The sequence below is a fragment of the Aquarana catesbeiana genome, linkage group LG11, assembly GCF_042186555.1.
Source record: "Aquarana catesbeiana isolate 2022-GZ linkage group LG11, ASM4218655v1, whole genome shotgun sequence".
Lineage (NCBI taxonomy): Eukaryota > Metazoa > Chordata > Amphibia > Anura > Ranidae > Aquarana > Aquarana catesbeiana.
Genome location: NC_133334.1, coordinates 23,111,696 through 23,129,084, shown reverse-complemented (window position 1 = coordinate 23,129,084; position 17,389 = coordinate 23,111,696). Strand labels below are relative to the sequence as shown.

The 17,389-nt window shown below is 45.8% G+C and overlaps 1 protein-coding gene across 1 annotated transcript in view; it reads right to left on the bottom strand.

The window, feature by feature from the left end:
• Positions 1-17,389, bottom strand: part of DKK3 (dickkopf WNT signaling pathway inhibitor 3) — a 90,953-nt gene that overhangs the window by 60,781 nt on the left and 12,783 nt on the right. The window contains exons 2-3 of the mRNA XM_073604071.1: positions 16,784-17,049; positions 1,308-1,436 (exon numbers count right to left, since the gene is read on the bottom strand). Coding sequence (XP_073460172.1) covers positions 1,308-1,436; positions 16,784-16,981 — 327 coding nt within the window. The 5' untranslated portion in view covers positions 16,982-17,049. The remainder of the gene's footprint in view (positions 1-1,307; positions 1,437-16,783; positions 17,050-17,389) is intronic.

The window sequence follows — 17,389 nt, the reverse complement described above, 5'->3', positions numbered from 1 at the left end:
AAATTAACAAATGACGAAGATACACAACGTGAATTACATGGAAAGTCATAAAAATGTTGTACACATAGTTAGCATATAATGTAAATGCCCAGATGCCCGACGCGTTTCCGGTATGAGATGTTCAAATACCTTCATCAGGGGCCAAGGGTTCAAACAGTTTTTAGCATTCAAATATATTCCAGTGTGATGATTCCATGACTTAGCAGGCACTAAGGACCGAAGAGTCCATATTGATATTATAAAATACGCAAGCTGAGAGTGTTGTGTGTGTTGGGCACATTCTTAAGGTGCATAATATCTGCAACATCTATTATGTGGTATATGCCCATATGGTTCGCATCCAAATAGGTGGGACAACCAGTTTGCTGAAACCAGTAATGTAGGCTAAATAGCCCAGGAGTAAATGTCCAACTATCCCACCACAGATGAGTCCTATGGCTCTAGCCATTTGCATTGAGGCATTGATCCAGGTACCACATGCTATACGGCAAATGGCTAGAGCCATAGGACTCATCTGTGGTGGGATAGTTGGACATTTACTCCTGGGCTATTTAGCCTACATTACTGGTTTCAGCAAACTGGTTGTCCCACCTATTTGGATGCGAACCATATGGGCATATACCACATAATAGATGTTGCAGATATTATGCACCTTAAGAATGTGCCCAACACACACAACACTCTCAGCTTGCGTATTTTATAATATCAATATGGACTCTTCGGTCCTTAGTGCCTGCTCAGTCATGGAATCATCACACTGGAATATATTTGAATGCTAAAAACTGTTTGAACCCTTGGCCCCTGATGAAGGTATTTGAACATCTCATACTGGAAACGCGTCGGGCATCTGGGCATTTACATTATATGCTAACTATGTGTACAACATTTTTATGACTTTCCATGTAATTCACATTGTGTATCTTCGTCATTTGTGGATTTTATATGTTTTTTTTCATCATTAAAGATTGTTTTTTACTCATTTCTGAGTGGGTGGTCTATCTAAAGTCCCAACTGAGGGGGTTACTATTTTTGTTCTCATTGATAGGGATGAGACCACCTTGCTCTTTGTGATATGATGGGAGCCTCTCGTTTTTCTATGCTACTAGTGATGGTCTGAGACTATAAGCATGTTACAAAAGATGGTCAGGGACTGCACATATGCTATAGGAGTGGTTGTAGATTAGGCACATGCTTCAGTAGACAGCCATAAGCCGGGGACAGATTACATGAGACTACTAGAGAACACTGCTATCGATGAATGCTCCTCCGTTCAGCTCCTTGTGTTCCCGGGTAATCGCTGTACATACCTTGTTAATCAGTTCTTTGGTGATGATGGTGTCATTCCCAAATTTCGTCTCCTTGACAGTCTCATTATGGTAATTAGGTGGGAGGTCCTTCAAGGTCGCTCTATCTGCCGCAAATTCTTCAGCCTCCATCTGAAACAAGATCATCGTTACAGATCTACATCTTCGGAATTTGACAAATCTTAAAAAAAAAAAAAAGAATCTCCACCCTCTTGTTGTTCCACTGACCACCTCCCGAGTGGTTCTGACTCCTGTCCCGGAATCAGCCTGCGGTGGCTCATTAGCAGAAGTTTAATCCTCTTATATTTAGCCTTCCCTGGTTACTCCACCCCCCCACCCCCCCCCTCAGCAACATGATAATAAAATGTTTAAATAAAACCTGTTTTCATTATATACCGTATTTTAGACCTAGTGATGTCATCACTGGTTTTCTGTGCTTCTCTATGCAATGCAGGGAGATCATGGCTGGTGGGAGGGGCAAGCAGGGGACTGTACATGGCTTCCTGAGAACATCACAGCCCCTCTGCCTCAGTACTCCTCTCAAGAAGCCTCCGTCCTGATGCAAGCGGTGGGCTGGATCTTGGGAGGAGTTATGCAAATATCAAAATGCTTTGATGGGTGGGTGGTCAGCCTGGACTAGTGGGCGTTCCTAGGTAGGCTGTATTTGTATGCAAACCGCCCTAGGTAACACCCTGAAGATTCTAGTGCACATGGTGAGAAGCTCACAGTGTGCGGTGAAATCAGAGGAAGCCGTTTCAGTCCAGGAGAGGAGCCGGTACAACTGTGCAAGTCTGAAGGGAAGGCCGGAGGTCAGATTTTACTTCTCCAGATCTGAATGTCTGAGTGACATTAGAATCACTGTTTCCTGAATGCATGAGTGAATCACTGCCTGGAGTTTAAAGTGGTTGTAAACCTCAGACATGAAATATGAACAAAGCCTATCCCTCTATAGTGTGTACTTGTCTCCATCCAGAGCACTAAGTGTCACTTCTGTCTACTGTCTCATTCTTCTGCTATCTCTACGAGTCATTTCTGACAAGTTTTCCTGATACCAAGAGATAAAAAAAAGTTACAGGGGAGGGAGCTCCAGCACACAGCCTATGGTTGACAGCCTCAGCTCTGTTCCTGTGTCCCTTCCCTCCAATCAGCTCTCAGAGTGTATTTTCAGATCTCCGCCCCCTTTTTTCTGAACTCAATCAAGCTGTGTAAATTCTGGACTTTAAATTGCTGTAGAGAAGGGATGGCTGCAGATTAGGGTTGTCTTAATGCATGAGCAGTGCTCAGAGGCCCCAGGTGCAATTGGGGATCCATGATAATTTCGCATTACATCATAGTTGCCAACTGTCCCGGATTTGACAGGACAGTCACACTTTTTAGTAAGCTGTCCCGGGGTTGGCCGTGTCCCAGGCAGCATTCCGGAACCTGTACTACTACTCCGAGCCCTCCTGATCTCAGTATTGTCCCCTCCTGTCAGTATTGTGCCCTCCTGATCCCAATTTTTTGTCCACCTGATCTCAGTATTGTGTTCACCTGTCCGTATTGTGCCCTCCTGATCCCAGTATTGTGCCTAAATGATTCCCCTTATTGTGCCCTCCTGATCCCAGTATTGTGCCCACCTTATAACAGTACTTTGCCCACCTGATCCCAGTATTGTGCCCACCTGATCCCAGTATTGTGCCCACCTGATCACAGTATTGTGCCCACTTGATCCCAGTATTGTGCCTTCCTGATCCCAGTATTGTGCCCACCTGATCCCAATATTGTGTTCACCTGATCCCAGTATTGTCCCCACCTGATCCCAGTATTGTCCCTAACTGATCCCAGTATTGTGCCCCCCTGATCCCAATATTGTGTCCACCTGATCCCAGTATTGTGCCCACCTGATCCCAGTATTGTGTCCACCCGATCCCAGTATTGTGCCCACCTGATCCCAGTATTGTGTCCACCTGATCCCAGTATTGTGCCCACCTGATCCCAGTATTGTGTCCACCTGATCCCAGTATTGTGCCCACCTGATCCCAGTATTGTGTCCACCTGATCCCAGTATTGTGCCCACCTGATCCCAGTATTGTGCCCTCCTGATCCCAGTATTGTGCCCACCTGATCCCAGTATTGTGCCCACTCGAACCCAGTATTGTGCCTTCCTGATCCCAGTATTGTGTCCACCTGATCCCAATATTGTGTTCACCTGATCCCAGTATTGTGCCCTCCTGATCCCAGTATTGTCCCCACCTGATCCCAGTATTGTCCCCACCTGATCCCAGTATTGTGTCCACCTGATCACAGTATTGTGTCCACCTGATCCCAGTATTGTGCCCACTCAATCCCAGTATTGTGCCTTCCTGATCCCAGTATTGTGCCCTCCTGATCCCAGTATTGTGCCCACCTGACATCAGTGGCGCATGGGCTCTAAAGAAGGTCCGGCGTTCCGTACCGGAACTTCAGAGCTCCTCGCTGGAACGGAGGACTCCCGCACGCATACGTCATCGCGTCTCCGGCCACTCAAAGCGCTGGAGCCTGCGAACCTGGAAGAAACGCCGAGGGAACATGTCAGCTCCCTCAGCGGTGACTGGGCGCTGCTGCGGGGGCTTCGTTTTAAGGTAAGTATTTCATAATGTGCTAGTATGCAATGCATACTAGCACATTATGCTATTGTCTCTTTTTTTTTTTTTTCAGCGGTTTACTACCGCTTTAACTGGAAGCCAAAAATGCATGGGAGCGTAGATTGCAGTTCTCGGTACTGCTACAGAACGTGTTACACACTGCTTATTGGTGCAGAATACCATTGGTCACCATCAGGGATTTTTTTATCCGCCCTCCTACCCACCTCCAAGGACCATTCCTTGGTTCCACCCCCTGCCAACCTCCCTGTACTCTTTAGAGCAGGGATCTTCAAACTACAGCCCTCCAGCTGTTGTGAAACTACACATCCCGTGAGGCATTGTAATACTCTGACATTCACAGACATGACTAGGCATGATGGGAATTGTAGTTCCTGAGCAACTGGAGGGCCATAGTTTAAAGACCCCTGCTTTAGAGAATACATAGCCAAGTATCATTTTATGGTGCCAAGTAATTTGTATGGAATTTGTTAATGGTAACAAGAAAAGCAGTAAAATAGACCCCCTGCAGCCAATAACAACAATAGAACCTCCAGAAACAATATATCCCCGCCCCAACAATAATGGACCACCTGCAGCAAAATATCCCCCAGCAACAATAGACCTCCGGCAGCAACAACAGATCTCCCCACAGTCAGCAACAACAGACCATTCCATCAGCCTCAGATCTCTCCCAGGTACTGACCCCCTAGCAACATAAGACCCCCCCCCTCAGCAACAATAGATCCTCCACCAGTAACAATAGACTTCCCCCAGCAACAACAGACCCCCTGTGGAAAAAATTGATCCCCTCCAGCTACAATAGATCCCCCCAGCAGCTAGCATCAGGACAAATTTCAGCACAACCCAGCACCCCTTGCATACACTCAGTGCTGGAGGTGCCGGAACTGCGTTCCCCCCACGTTCCTTGCTGAAAATAAAGCCCTGGTCACCATTAATATCACAGCAACAGAGACGGTATATTGAGTATCGAAAAGGGGACAACAACTCTAAGAAGAGAAGAGAAAGAAAAAAGGGGTCCAAGAAGAGAAAGAAAAAAGGGGTCCAAGAAGAGAAGAGAAAGAAATAAGAATCCAGAAGACACCAGGAGACCTAGGTTGAAATGGAGGTTGGAGTAATAGGAGATGAGTCCCGCGTTTGTACCGCCCCAGGAGTAAAGGACAAGGGTACATGTATCTAGGTCGCCCAAGGCTCCCAGGTCTGGTCAAACAGCTTACTTTGATCGTTAATAATCCCTGCAATCTTTTCATGTACCGTGATCCAAGAGATTTTATGTTTCAGTCGTCTGAACAATACTGAGGGTGTCTTCCATACTCCTGCAAAAATAATCTTAGCTGCTAGCAGAATAAAGAAAATTAGGCATTTCAGTGGACGTGGCCATCTCGGAGGTAAGTCATTAAGTAAAGCTAGGGGGTTGGGTTGGGTTGTTGCTCAACACAGAGCCCGCGTTATTTTCCAGAGCATCAAAAACACCCTATTCCAGAAGGTCCTGATTTTGGGACACTCCCACCAAACGTGAAAGCATGGAGCCTCCCAGAAAACAGCCCCCCGAAGCATTCTGCGGTGGCTGTGTTATATATCCTGGCCAGGCGCGCAGGGACTAGATACCATCTGGTCGGTGCTTTCAGACTGGCTTCTATCAAAGAAAATGTTCAGGGATGCCTTTGTAGGTAATTTGAAGTCTGGAAAACCGAGACTCCAGGTCCAATTCCTTCTCCCAGGGCAGAAAATATGGTTGTTTCTGAGGTGGAGTGAGCAGCGACTCATATAACATAGAAATACCCCTGATCTTTAGTGCCTCATTGCTCATATGCTGTTAGAGCATCCCCCCGAGGGCCATATTGACCGAAAAAAATTGACTATTTGATCAAAACTGAACCGTTCCATTGGAGGCATCTCCAAGACCGAGGAACATTGGGAGAGAGTAAAGGGGCCGTGGGAAGTAAAAAAGTGACCAATGCGAAATAGGCCCTTATCCGTCCACCACCTGAACGCCCTAATGTCCATACCGGGAGGAAAATCAGGGTTATGAAATATATGAGCTAGAGGGCTAAACGTGGAGATCAGCAAAGGACTAGAACGCAATCGATCCCATGTAGCAAAAGAGTGGGATAGCGTGGGCGACTATATTAAGGGTCTTTGAGAGGGCGCCACAGGAGGAAATCAATCGTGAAAGACGAAATAGCCCGACGCTCCATTCGAACCCAGTCTGTTTTCTCGTGACGAGAGTAAACAGTTGCGTTGCTTGCGTTGCCTTATAGTAGGCGTAGAAATCGGGAACACCAAGACCCTCCTTGATCGAAGAGAAAACAAAGTGGAGCGCGCCAATCTATGGCCTTTAGTGCCCCCCATATACATTTTAACACTTTAGCCTGAAAGCGGAAAAGGTCCGACTTAGAGACCCTTACTGGTAAAGACCTGAATAAATATAAACGTTTAGGCAAAAAGGGTCATTTTGATCGCATGAATTCTACCAAGCCATGAGAGATCGTACAGGGCCCAACTAGAAAGTAGTGGTTCCAACTATTTATGCTTTAGCTCTTGAGAATAGGTGTGTCAATTGGGGCAGGCTGGTAGGGGGCCCCAGTGCATTACTTTACCTAGGGGCCCATTATGCTATTAAGACAGTCCAGGTAAACAGGTACAGGCCAGGTAAACAGGTACAACTTATGTAGGAGGATTTGAATCATCTCTGTGTATCACCTGAGGCCAGTCACTTCACTGGGTATATGGAATGGTAATTCACTACATTTTGCCGAACAAAAAGGATGTTAAAGACTTCAAGCTGTCATTGATGTTCAAGGGGGCAATACACGGTATTAAGAACTGGGGTATGTAAACTTTTGATCAGGGTCATTTGGGTAGTTTCTGTTGTGTGATTATGATTTAAAAAGAGTAAACACAGCTGATTGATAATAAATAGCTTCAGCCAAACACTAACCATGAGTGAAAGAAAAGTTTTTGTGTTCTCATTCATATTCTCTAAAAAATGGCCAAGAAATCATAAATTCTGCCAGGGTATGTAAACTTATGAGCACAACTGTATAATTCAATGTTATCTCTGTAAGGATTATGACAAGATGTGGAGTCTTGTGTCTGCCTTTACATTTTCAGGCCATTGTCTCACATCAAGGATATCCCTCTGGAAAGCAGTCGGATGTAATTGCTGTAATTATCCCAGCTGGCAGATATGAGATATATTTTTATTAACAATATAATTGTGCAATTGAAGAAATTTAAATTAAAGTTTATATTAATCTTATTCCAGATATGACTTTTTTTGCTGTATATTCTGGCTATTGGAATCTGCCTACCTTTTGTGTTTGGACTTTAACAAAAGAGTTTTCTCCTAGGTATGTCTTATAGCGCTGGTTAGCTAATGCTTGACGTGGTGGATATTTGGTAGTGGTGTATTATCTACCATCTTTCCCTGTTTCAGCACCTTATGGCCAAACATGTGACCAATCAGCCATAACCGCCAACCCCTATGTATTGGACCCTTCCTTTAGCTTTTGGGGACGAACCTCTCTATCCGACTTCAGATCCATCGGATATAGACAGATACTTGGTCCACCTTATATTGCACTGGCAGGAATGTGTAATGCCCTCAGGGGGGCATTCCAAAGTCAATATCTACTAAATGTGAGTCTTTGCAATTACTATGTATAAGCAAAATTACAGTGATACACATTAATTTTGTATTTGTGATTATATATTATTTGTATTTATTTTGTTCTTTCTACAGCAACTCTACTACATTCATTCCCCTCCAAAGAGAACTCCCTGAAGAAGCCCGCAGGCGAAACACGTTGGGTTGTGCGTCTCCTCACACATGTGTAACAGTGTATGCCATGGTTATCAATGATTGTGTGCGTATAGGATTACAGAGAAACCAGTGTACTTTGGTTCAGGGGAAGTTTGTTCCATACAGAGTTTGCTTCTAAACAATCTAGTACTTAATGTCTATTTGGTATAGACATCATTTTAACCATTTGTAATCTTAATAAAATGAAATTTTTAAAATATCACGTTGTAAGATCTATTATTCCAGGAAGAGGCTTCAGCACCTTTAAAGTCACAATATTTTGTTGTCTCTTGTATAGTTTATATTAATCTTGATAACATTTACTTTGTTCAATTAGTAGTTTGCCTCGTGGTACTGCGTTTCTCCAAAAATAAGCCCGGGTCTTATATTTATATTGGCAACCAGAAAAACACACTAGGGCTTAATTTCGGGGGATGTCTTATTTATTTACGGTATGTACCGGTACAATGATCTTAAAGTGGTTGTCACCCTAAAAAAAAAAAAAAATCCTGTTCCTTTAAAGCAGGGTAGATTGCATAGTGCCTGCTCCTTGCACTGAAGAGGGAGGGGCCGCAGACGTCAGCCGGGAGGAGAGCAGAAGAGGGTAGCGCCGATATCCCCGCTGCAGACATCAGCCAGGAGGAGAGGAGAAGACCTCTGATGAGTCTGTAAATAAAGTATTTGCACAATGCAGTTACAAAGGGAGACACACACCTTATAGCGGTGTAATCGTTCTGCAAGGTGAATTACATTTTTTTTTTTAACAAACTTTACTAGGGCTTATTTTCGGGGTAGGGCTTATATTGCAGCTCTCCCCGAAAATCCTGCTAGGTATTATTATCGGGGTAGGTCTTATTATCGGGGAAACACGGTAGCACCGGCCCTGAGCCTGTGCAGAGAGCAGAGCTGTGGGAGGTGCCCAGCAGGCTCCACCCACTACAGGCTGCCTGCAGAAAACTACAGGAGGGGGAGCGGAGACAAGACCGGTCACCCTGCACAAGGAAAGAGGGCAGAGCTGTGGGGGGTGCTCAGAAGGCTCCATCCATTTCGGGCTGCCTGCAGAAAACCACAGGAGGGGGACGGAGACAAAACCAGTCACCTTGGACATGCAGAGTGAGCATAGCTGTGGGAGGGGCTCAGAAGGCTCCACCCATTACAGGCTGCCTGCAGAAAATGACAGGAGGGGGGCAGAGACAAAACCAGCCACCTTGGACATGCAGAGTGAGCATAGCTGTGGGAGGGGCTCAGAAGGCTCCACCCATTACAGGCTGCCTGCAGAAAATGACAGGAGGGGGCGGAGACAAAACCAGTCACCCTGCACAAGGAGAGAGAGAGAGAGAGAGAGCAGAGATGTGGGAGGAGCCCAGCAGCCCCACCCACTTCAGAAAATTACAGGAGGGGGTGGAGACCAGACCAGTCCCCCTGCACAAGAGGAGAGAGCAGCAGTGAGCGGTCTTTATTACAGGAAGGAAAAGTCTCACACTGGATTACTGCGCAGATCTGCAAGAAATGCACAAAACTCACCGAGATTCAAGAAGAATACACACGATGAACGGATTGATACAATGTATCTTTAGCCTGGATTTAAAAAGAACTGAAAACAACTTTAATAATAACATTCCCCTGTTAAGTCTCCTATGAGATTTCAGTCATTGGGTCATATTAATGAGTGGATTCCGTGTCTAGCCTGAAGCTCGACGTTGTTCTTCCTCCTCCAGACATCTCCCAGAAATAAAATATGTGTTTTTTTTCCAGGCGGGGAAACTTTGGACTCATGGAGAAGCCGCGGACAGATTTTATTTCTACACCTTCCTCAGCATCTAATTTAATTCCCTGCCAAGAAAATTCTGCCTTCCGAGGAAAATTTAAAAAAAAATAAAACGTTGGGGTTTGTGGGTAAGGGGGGGGGGGGGGGGGGGGGGCGTCTAGGGAACAAGAGAAAAATGTAGGATTCCATCGTTTTATACTGAAAACCCTGTTAACTGATCACAACCCGGCGCCGGCTTTCTGGGTCATCATTAAGCTAAAGCCCAGCTTTTTTTTTAAAGGGGATCTCTACTGAGATGAATTTCAAGGGGCTGACCTCCTTCTGAGACTATCAGGTGTCTGGCTGTCATGGCAATCTGGAATTTATGTGGTGGAGCTCTGACTTCGAATTTAATGGGAATTCCAATGGCATGAAGTGATTTGCCGGGATGTGCCAGCTCTCTGCTGCCCGAAGGAGGTTTAAATCTGACTTCCAGCCTGCCCTTCAGTCTTGCACAGTTGTACAGGATCCTCTCTCGTTGGGATGAGCCGAAAAGGCCCTGGGTTCAGTTCGGCAAACTTCAGATGCCCAACCAGAACCCTACTGAAGTCAATGGGAGCTGAATCTGTAAAATCAAAAATGCAAAAAAAAAACCCAAAAAACCAAAGACCCCCCAAAATACATAGCAATCTGCTGTGTATTTTGGGAGACCTTTGGAGGGGTCTGTATACTGTTTTATTTTTTGACAAAAGAAATCCAGCAGTGAAATGTCATTTGCTGACAATTTCATCTTTTCTTTCCTTGTAAATGTCACCTATGCGGTAGCAAATCCTCCAGCAAAAAATAATAAGACCCTTTGAGTCTGGTATGGATTTTAAGGGGGACCTCATGCAAAAAAGCAAAAAAAAATGTGTGAGGCAGGGGCGGAAACGGGGGGGGGGTCCAACAGGGCAATTGCCACCCCCGAGAAATTTGTTGTGGGCCGGGTGGGTGAGAGAGCGGGCGGATGAGGGAGCGGGCGGCTCCTCGAGCAGATGAGAGAGCGGGCGGCTCCGCGGGAGCACTGGGCGGCTTGGTTTGTGGGCGGGCGTGTGGCTCAGTGTGTGGGCGGGTGAGAGCAGGCTAGGTGTAAGTGGGGGCGGCTGGCCAATCAGCGAGCCGGCGTGCAGGGGAGCAGAGAGATGACATCATCTCTCACTGCCCCACATCCCTGCAGTAACTTCTGCCCTCACTGTTCAGGCAGTGTGGGCAGCAGAGAGATTACATTATTTCTCTGCTGCCTGATCTAGAACAAAGAAGCAAGAGGCAAGCAAAACACCACCTTAGCAGCTACGTGAAAATCCACAAGGTGTGTCAGGTGACGTGGTAAGTGACAATCCTCAATGTGTGGCAAGTGACAATCCGCATCTGGTGGCAGGTGACGTGACAATCTGCAATGTGTGGCAGGTGACGTGGCAAGTGACAATGTGCAAGGTGTGGCAGGTGACGTGGCAAGTGACAATCCGCAACATGTGGCAGGTGACAATCTGCATCTGGTGGCAGGTAAGTGAGAATCCGCAATGTGTGGCAGGTGACGTGGCAAGTGACAATCCGCATCTGGTGGCAGGTGACGTGGCAAGTGACAATCCGCAATGTGTGGCCGGTGACGTGGCAAGTGACAATCTGCAACGTGTGGCAGGTGACGTGGCAAGTGACAATCCGCAACATGTGGCAGGTGACAATCTGCATCTGGTGGCAGGCAAGTGACAATCCGCAATGTGTGGCAGGTGACGTGGCAGGTGACGTGGCAAGTGACAATCCGCATCTGGTGGCAGGTGACGTAGCAAGTGACAATCCGCAATGTGTGGCCGGTGACATGGCAAGTGACAATCCGCAATGTGTGGCCGGTAACGTGGCAGGTGACAATCTGCAACGTGTGGCAGGTGACGTGGCAAGTGACAATCTGCAACATGTGGCAGGTGACGTGGCAAGTGACAATCTGCAACATGTGGCAGGTGACGTGGCAAGTGACAATCCGCAACATGTGGCAGGTGACAATCTGCATCTGGTGGCAGGCAAGTGACAATCCGCAATGTGTGGCAGGCAAGTGACAATCTGCAACATGTGGCAGGTGACGTGGCAAGTGATAATCCACAATGTGTGGCAGGCGACGGTGGCAAGTGACACGCTCAGGGCTCCCACTGATTCTGCATTATGGTGAGTTGAACCATTAAATTTTATATTACAATATATTAATAGAAATAACAACCATGGTGTTGTGGTGCTGGGATAATTGAAGCGCCAACACCAGCCATTTCCTTGATAAATTGCCCACAAAAAAACATATTTTCTGGCAGTGCCCCTCCCGAGACTAGACTCTGGATCCACCCCTGGTGTGAGGTCCACCAGGAAATCCATACCAGACCCTTACTCTAAGCATGCAGCCTGGCTGGCCAGGAAAGGGGGGTAATGAGTGTGTGCTTCCCCCCTCCTGAACCATATCAAGCCCTCAACTTGAGGGGTGTCTTGCCCGGGGAGTCCTATGTTGACGAGGACAAAGGCCTCTTCCCCACAGCCTAACCTGGTGGTTGTGAGGGGGGGGGGTGTCTACAGGCAGAGGGTTTATTGAAATCTGGAAGCCCCTGTAAAAGTGAAAGGGGCCCCCAGATATCAGGGGTTTGGCTTTAGACACACGTTAATTAACACTATAATAGATGTACTCATAGGAAATAGCTGTTCCAGACACTCCAACAACAGTCTCTGCTGACCCTCCACTACGCCATAAACAGAGCACCGCTCAGACTGATGTACACAGGAGATCCCCCATTGCCTCTTGGGAGCAGACAGAGGTTTTCTCCTGGTTCAGACTCTATTAAGCTGTGACATGCTTTAGAGGAGGAATGGTCACATGGAAGCATAGAAATGGAAGCTTCTGCAGAGGGACTTGGCGGTTCCACAGAAATCTTATAAAAACAGTGCAGTTATTTTTGAAGACGGGCTTTCCTTGCCAAAAACAAATCTAAATTATAATGTGTGTAGCCAAATTCCTGAGTTGTAACCTATCGAGAACCTTAACTTTTTCAGTCCCAGAGCCTTCTCCTCCCTTTACCCCCAATGAGTTCAAGAGAATTTTCTTCCCTATACCCCCAATGAGTTCAAGAGAATTTTCTTCCCTATACCCCCAATGAGTCAAAGAGCATTTTCTTCTCTATACCCCCAATGAGTCCAAGAGCCTTCTCCTCCCTTTACCCCCAATGAGTTCAAGAGCATTTTCCTCCCTATACCCTAAATGAGTTCAAGAGAATTTTCTTCCCTATACCCCCAGTGAGTCCCAGAGCCTTCTCCTTCCTTCACCCCTAATGAGTCCAAGAGCATTTTCCTCCCTATATCCCCAATGTGTCCAAGAGCATTTTCTTCTCTATACCCAATGAGTCCCAGAGCCTTTTCCTCCCTTTACCCCCAATGAGTCCAAGGGCGTTTTCCTCCCTATACCCCCAATGAGTCCAAGAGAATTTTCTTCTCCATACCCCCAATGAGTCCCAGAGCCTTCTCCTCCCTTTACTTCCGAGTCCAAGAGCGTTTTCCCCCCTTTACCCCCAATGAGTACCAGAGCCTTCCCTTTACCCCCAATGAGTCCCAGAGCGTTTTCCTCCCTATACCCCCAATGAGTCCCAGAGCCTTCTTCTCCCTATACCCCCAGTGAGTCCAAGAGTGTTTTCCTCCCTTTTTCCCTAACGAGTCCAAGAGCCTTTTCCACCTTATAACCTGCTTAAGTCAGAGAGACTTTTTTTTCTATACCACCAATGAGTACAAGAGCCTTTACCCCCCAAAACCCCCACTGAGTCCCAGAGTCTTTTCTTATCAAAACCCCCAATGAGTCCAAGAGCCTTTTTCTCCCTCTACCCCCCCAATGAGACCTACAGCCTTTTCCTCCTTATACCCTGTCTATGTCTGAGAGCCTTTTCTTCCCTTTACCCCCTTAAAAGTATAACTTTGGATAAAGTGGAGAGGGATTAGAACCCCTGTCAGTTTTTTCTGCTGTCTGTGCCCCCCATTAGGGAGATTCACCCTCTTTATTTGTCCTACTTACCATTATCACCAAAAGTGAAAGTGAAAGAAAATCCCAAATTTTGGGTTGTCACCAAAACACGAATAGATGGGAAATCCTCTAATGGGGACATTAGTTCTGGTGATTCCATCACCCAGGAGGGATTTCCTCTAATTTCCTGTGGTTATGGGACAGGAAGATCTCCCCAATGAGACACAAATGGCAAAAATAAAACAGATGGGGGTTATATACCTTGGGAGCCTTTTCTTCCCAATACCTTGCTTGAGTCCCATAGCCCTTGCTTCCTTGATTCCTAATACCCTAGCTTGAGTCCCAGAGCCTTTTCTTCCCTATACCTTGCTTGAGTCCAAGTGCCCTTGCTTCTTAATACCTTGCTTGAGTCCCAGAGCCTTTTCTTCTCTATACTTCGCTTAAGTCCCAGAGTCTTTTCTTCCCTACTCAGACCAGTGATGACAGACCTTGGCACCCCAGATGTTTTGGAATGACATTTCCCATGATGCTCAACTACAATGCAGAGTGCATGAGCATCATGGGAAATGTAGTTCCAAAACATCTGGGGTGCCAAGGTTCACCATCACTGTCCTAGAGCCTTTTATTCCCTACACCTTGCTTGAGTTGCAGAGCCTTTTCTTCCCTACACCTCAATTAAGTCCCAGAGCCTTTTCTTCCCTATACCTTGCTTGAGTGCTAGAGCCCTTGCTTCTTAATACCTTGCTTGAGTCCCAGAGCCTTTTTTCCCCATACCTTGAGTCCCAGAGCCCTTGCTTTCTAATACCCTAGCTTGAGTCCCGGAGCCTTTTCTTCTCTATACTTTGCTTAATTCCCAGAGCCTAGTCTTCCCAATATCTCACTTGTGGCTCAGAGCCTTTTCTTTCCTATACCTAGTCCCAGAGCCCTTGCGACCTAATACCCTAGATTGAGTCCCAGAGCCTTTTCTTCCCTATACCTCACTTGTGGCTCAGAGCCTTTTCTTTCCTATACCTCACTTAAGTAATAGAGCCTTTTCTTCCCCATACCTTGCTTGAGTCCCAGAGCATTTTTATTCCTATACCTTATTTGAGTCCCAGAGCCCTTGCTTCCTAATACCCTAGATTGAGTCCCAGAGCCTTTTCTTCCCTATACTTCGCTTGAGTCCCAGAGCCTTTTCTTCCCTATACCTCACTTAAGTAATAGAGCTTTTTCTTCCCCATACCTTGCTTGAGTCCCAGAGCCTTTTCATTCATATACCTTATTTGAATCCCATAGCCCTTGCTTCCTAATACCCTAGCTTGAGTCCCAGAGCCTTTTCTTCTCTATACTTTGCTTAATTCCCAGAGCGTAGTCTTCCCAATATCTCACTTGTGGCTCAGAGCCTTTTCTTTCCTATACCTAGTCCCAGAGCCCTTGCTTCCTAATACCCTAGATTGAGTCCCAGAGCCTTTTCTTCCCTATACCTCACTTGTGGCTCAGAGCCTTTTCTTTCCTATACCTCACTTAAGTAATAGAGCCTTTTCTTCCCCATACCTTGCTTGAGTCCCAGAGCATTTTTATTCCTATACCTTATTTGAGTCCCAGAGCCCTTGCTTCCTAATACCCTAGATTGAGTCCCAGAGCCTTTTCTTCCCTATACTTCGCTTGAGTCCCAGAGCCTTTTCTTCCCTATACCTCACTTAAGTAATAGAGCTTTTTCTTCCCCATACCTTGCTTGAGTCCAAGAGCCTTTTTATTCATATACCTTATTTGAATCCCATAGCCCTTGCTTCCTAATACCCTAGCTTGAGTCCCAGAGCCTTTTCTTCTCTATACTTTGCTTAATTCCCAGAGCGTAGTCTTCCCAATACCTCACTTGTGGCTCAGAGCCTTTTCTTTCCAATACCTAGTCCCAGAGCCCTTGCTTCCTAATACCCTAGATTGAGTCCCAGAGCCTTTTCTTCTCTATACTTCACTTGAGTCCCAGAGCCTTTTCTTCCCTATACTTCGCTTGAGTCCCAGAGCCTTTTCTTCCCTATACCTCACTTGTGGCTCAGAGCCTTTTCTTTCCTATACCTCACTTAAGTAATAGAGCCTTTTCTTCCCCATACCTTGCTTGAGTCACAGAGCCTTTTTATTCCTATACCTTATTTGAGTCCCAGAGCCTTTGCTTCCTAATACCCTAGCTTGAGTCCCAGAGCCTAGTCTTCCCAATACCTCACTTGTGGCTCAGAGCCTTTTCTTCCCTATACCTTTCTTGACTCCCAGAGCCCTCGCTTCCTAATACCCTTGCTTGAGTCCCAGAGCCTTTTCTTCCTTATACTCCACTGAATTCTAAAGCCTTTTTTTCTGTCCTAGGATGATGACCCTCACTCATCGCACTGTATTCTGAAGCAACGTTGGAGAGGAAGTACCTTTGGACTACAGAACACCTCCCCTCCTCCTATTTTGTACAGCATAGGAGTGTGATTCTCTACTCCTCAGAGAGAACTAGGAATAATGTAACTAATAAGAATGCAGCACAGGAAGCTATCAGCTTACAAGATCTCTGGCAGAATCACAAGGTATTTTGTGCAGTTATCGAACAGATATAACAAAACATTTTCAGGGCTATATTGTGAGGAAATAATAGAAATGAATTGTTAGGCTTTAAATACACTTTAACCATTAGACTAATACTAAGGGGACTATTTATAGAAAAGTTTACATAGGTGTTCATTCATTATATATAAGCATTATGGCCACTAGATGGTGCTGTGTATTATGGGAAAAAAGTGTTCCCTTAAGCTCCATCTAGTGGCCATAATGTGGTGTTTTTCCCGTCTACACTTTTTTTTTTTTTAATGAATAACATTTGACCTGCACAGAATACAGCCTGAGAATGTTTGATTTTGGCTCATCCAAACAGAATTAATTTACATACAGTTTTTTTTTAATTTTTATTATAGCTACCCTGTTTCCCCGAAAATAAGACCTAGTGTGATTGTCGGTGATGGCTGCAATATAAGCCCTACCCCCCAAATAAGCCTTACCCTGTTTCCCCGAAAATAAGCCCTACCCAGAAAATAAGACCTACAAGGACTTTAACTAGGGATTATTTGGGGGGTAGGGCTTATATTGCAGCCATCACCGACAATCACGCTAGGTCTTATTTTCGGGGAAACAGGGTATACTCCTAAGTTATCTCGTAAAATTTGGTACTTATCTTGCTGAAACTTCACGCTGCACTAAATGGAGATACGCTTCACGGCCTTTCTACGAACAAGCGGTTCGCAGCGCCATTCCAAGATGCGGCTCGGTGCGTCTTACCTCTTTCACAGCATTCTCCAGCTTAGAGTTGGAATCCCTAATCAGATCCCCCACTTCCCTGAAGATGTCATTCAGACTGTCCGTCTCCCCAGGGAGGTCCAACAGGGAATCCGGGGTGACTTCATCGGAGACCTCAGATCTTCTGGTCGGAGAGGTGGACACAAAGCTCAGGGTCACCGCCAAGAAGACGAGAAACATCTTGGAAACAACAAGCGTGGAACTCTTCACTGCACCTTCAATCAGAGGAAGAATTGAGTCTTGTAGACCTGCAGGAGGAGGAGAAAAGTAGTCAGGGACCCTCCTGGTTATTTTTACCTGATGCCCCCCAATGACCCTTGTACTTTATCCACACTGTGTTGTGGTGTGAACCGGCACTGTATACATTAGGCCTAAAGCAACATTGTATACTGTGCATAACAAACATGTAACAAATGTATCAAATGAATCAAAAAAAAACTTAAATGTTCATCAACCTGTTATCCCTTATATATATTTTTTTCTTATTGATTGATAGAGCAAACTTTCCTCTCATTTTTACACTTGACCTCCGGAAAGGTTTACCCCCCTTCATGACCAGGCCATTTTTTAATTAATTTTTATTTTTTG